This window comes from Ctenocephalides felis, unplaced genomic scaffold, assembly GCF_003426905.1.
Source record: "Ctenocephalides felis isolate EL2017-DRISC unplaced genomic scaffold, ASM342690v1 CF-g0.4_SCAFFOLD_01170, whole genome shotgun sequence".
Lineage (NCBI taxonomy): Eukaryota > Metazoa > Arthropoda > Insecta > Siphonaptera > Pulicidae > Ctenocephalides > Ctenocephalides felis.
The window spans coordinates 4,779,321-4,783,241 of NW_020537324.1; the positions used below are offsets into that span (position 1 = coordinate 4,779,321).

The following is a 3,921-nucleotide window of genomic DNA, read 5'->3' on the forward strand; positions in this document are numbered from 1 at the left end:
ATATTTTCTTTTGATAATTTTCAATCTCTTTAAATTATTTATATATAATTAATTTTTGATTCAGCTATACATATTTACAATTTTATGTACAATTAGATTTTTACATTTATTATTATTTACAATGTGATTTTATTTACAATTGAGAATAAATAAAGTAGTGCAATGCACAGATGCACCATACAATATTATTTACAAGATTTTAACAAACTGATATGTCTTGTTCACACATTTACAAATAAAATATTTGCAGGTTGCATACAAAATCAAATATTTGGAATCGTAAAAACATGCTACATTGAGGCACACATATGATGATACTTCTATAATGTTTATCTAATAAAAATATCATGATCACAGTCAAAGAAAACTAAAATATCAGTACGATCACACAGCTTGACAAATATCGTCCAGATTTCAACTATGCCGCGTCACAACGGTAATCGGCTTGAACATTTGATGTGGCGGCGGGTTGGAGGCATGTGGAGGCGAAATTGGTCCTCCAACTGGAGAGTTCGGCAACAAACCAGCGGTAAGTTGCAATTGCTGCTGCAGCAATAGCCTTTGGTAGAAATCTTGATATTGCGGGTGTGCTCCTACTGGTAACATTGGTTGCCTCACAGGTTGTTCAGCTAACAATCGCTCCATGCTGAATCCATGATTTGCTGCTGGAGGCATAGCGGCGGGATTTGGAGGCATATGCGTTTGTGGTGGTACCATCGGATTTTTCGGTAAAACCATTGGTAGATATGGGTTATACCTCGAATATACTGAAGCTAATAAAGCGGGATGACTGTACATGTACGCTGGATGTGCGTATGGTGAATATCCTGGCATGTGTCCCGCCGGCGATAAAACCAGCGATCTTTTGAAAGCTGCCAATCGACTTCTGCTTGCGGCAGTTGAACGTCTGCGCAATTTACCGGTGCTTCCTCCAATGAATACATCTTCGGATGATGGGTCCAACATCCAGTAGTTGCCTTTGCCGGGATCATCGTAATGTCTTGGTACTTTCACAAAACATTTGTTCAAAGACAAATTATGTCTTATCGAATTCTGCCAACCTTGCTTGTTGTCACGATAATACGGGAAATTACGCATAATATACTCATATATTCCATTTAAAGTCAATCGTTTTTCTTGCGATTGCCGGATTGCCATCATAATTAAAGCATTATAACTGTAAGGTGGTTTTTCATTGCCTTTTGTCGCGGCAGGTTTGCCGTCGGTGGTTGTGTTGTTTTCGCTTTCGTCGTTTGTGCGGGATGAACTGCAATCAAGTGGCGAAGCACCACCAGTCACATCCAGATCAGATTCATTATCGGACAAATCTTCACACTTAAATATTGAAGCCGATGAACTGACGGGACTCGAACTATCACGTACGGTCTCCGGTAATATGGAACTAATGCTAAAGCTTGATTTGAAATCCATATCGCGTCTGGGCGCATTCACCGTCACTGGATGGTTAACACAACTCTCAGCGTTCACCATCGTTGTTTCTTCTTCAGTTTTAATAATGCACGACATATATAAAACAGTTCAAGTACAAAATCTACACACAATACTCCCGACCAATCAATAATCCAAAAACAAATTCACCGCTAACGTAATAACACTTAAGACGACATGCTCGCTTCGATAGATAAAGTAGAACTAACTTGATTTACGCCAGTCCGCAGAGCATTTATAGTTTCCGTGAAAGTAACGCCTCCTGCGCCGACTGCGATACAAAAACGCACCGGGCCAACCGTAGACGGCGAGGTGTGGCCTACGCTGAGGCTACGTCCTGCTCATACGGTCGAACCCGCTACGAGCGCGAGAGAGCAGGCCTATGGGCCGGTTTTGTTTGGATGTTTATATCAAACAAACAAGCTGCGCAGTGTAAATGTTTGCCGATGTACATCGTAAATACCAAACGAGAGAAAGAGCTCGATGCCATAGCGATGCTGCGAGCAGAACAAAGCTCGATACAGGCATTCTGCTACACATATTTTTCGACTGAAGGATTTGTATTTTCATATGTTGGTACAATAATACATACAAATTCGTTGCGCGCGTTTTCCTCCGATCCAGGGTGCGTCAGAGGGGTTGCGTTTCATACGCGCTAAATAGGGGAGGGATCCTGCCAAATCGGAATAATAAACGCACCGGTGCGGTGGCCGATACACATGTGTGTACATTACAGATCGCGTGGAAAAAAATAACATTTATAAATATTTGTGCTTTGTTATGGTATGATTTATGCTCTATCCTAGGGTGTGGCGCTCACACATTTCTCGCTTAATGGCGTCTGATAATGCGCGAATTTATTCAAATTTGTATTATTTGTTTGCGCGGTTAATCGGCCATTTGCTAACTGGAGTGATCGTGACTAAATGGCGGCGTGTTCGTCGCACGGGATCATTTGTTAATGGATTTTAGATGCTAAATAATGTCTTTATAGAGAACGGGTTGCTTGATTTATCATTAGGACCCTTTTGCGTTAACGTATATGTAAATATCTGTCGTCTATCAAGAGTAATAAATTATATTCATCTCACAAAAATACTACAAGAATCTGACCACGAAAACTGTAGATCATTGAGAAATCATCAGAAAATCCAAAATTCATGAAAAACCAACTTAGGGTGTATTCTGACCTAAAAATTTTAATTTTATTTTTGATATTTTCAAAGTTCATTTACTCTAGAATATGTGTACAAGAAATATTTTCAAATTTTTAATATTTTTTGGAGATATAGCTGTTCAAATGATAATTTTTTCTTTTTCAGTGTTAATTTTATGAGATCCCTCACTTCACCACCTTCTACAATTAAAATTATATAGCTATTTTTATTATTTATTTTATTTTTTATATTACCTTTCAAACTTCGCAAAATATTCATGCCCTTAGACTAGAATATACCCTAATGTAAATAAAATTAGAACATTTTGCAGCATAGTTAATTTACACATATGATTATTTAACAAAATTCTAAATAATTTCAATTTTCTATTAAAAATAATCATAAATGATAAGCTTATTTGTTCAAATAAATACTATTTTCCCGCTATTTTAATATTATACCCTGAATCAATCGCCACATTAATATAAATAAAATATATAAAATTTTGCAACATAGTGAATTTACCTATAATGATTATTTGATTTTTTAAATATTTGCAAATTTTCTATTAAATCATTAATAATAATCAGGGCTTTGTTGTTCGAATGCCTATTATTTGCCTGGTACCTTTATTATACCTGAATCATCAATCGTAGTAAAATATTATACCTATAACAATAGGTACCGTTAATTTAAGGACATTGTGCCGAACCCTAAATTTTGAAAATAAGTTAAAAATACAAAAACATAAAACTTAAACTAAATTATTAAATTATTTTGATAAATTATATTTTAAAAATAAATACTATATTTAAAAAAAAACTGTTATATTACAAATACGATACATTCTTCAACGAATTTTAGTATATTTTAGAAAAATCTAACTATGTTCGTTTAAGCAATTTTTCACAGAGATAATATTTGGTGTTGTAAATTTCAAAACTCGTCCTCAGTGTTTACTTTAAAGATGACCAAAGGGGAAAAAACCGTTCGAAAATAATTCCCCAAATTAAATTAACTCGATATCGGATCTTGCATACATTCGCAAGAAGCGATTATGTAACCAGCTTAAACGCTTTCGATCGCCTTAGCCCTTACTAATCCAGTGGCAATAAACGCATTGTCCGCGGGCACAATATTAACAATTACATTGCCGGCTACCGTTCAAGGTGAACAAAATTCGATTTATTGTTGTCATTATAACGTTATATGATTTTATTGTTGTTTCATGGAATGCGCGAGAGTATTTGCACATTTTGCGGTCGCCAGTTTGATGCGTTGTAACTGTTTCGATTCGGGGATTAATAGAAAAAGA

General features: G+C 35.9%; 1 protein-coding gene across 1 annotated transcript; it reads right to left on the reverse strand.

Annotated features, from left to right (window-relative positions):
* Positions 1-256: 256 nt before the first annotated feature.
* LOC113366563 (fork head domain transcription factor slp2-like) lies at positions 257-1,634 on the reverse strand. The gene has a single exon (XM_026608190.1). The coding sequence runs from the start codon at positions 1,525-1,527 to the stop codon at positions 415-417; it is 1,113 nt and encodes a 370-aa protein (XP_026463975.1). The 5' UTR covers positions 1,528-1,634; the 3' UTR covers positions 257-414.
* Positions 1,635-3,921: the final 2,287 nt, after the last annotated feature.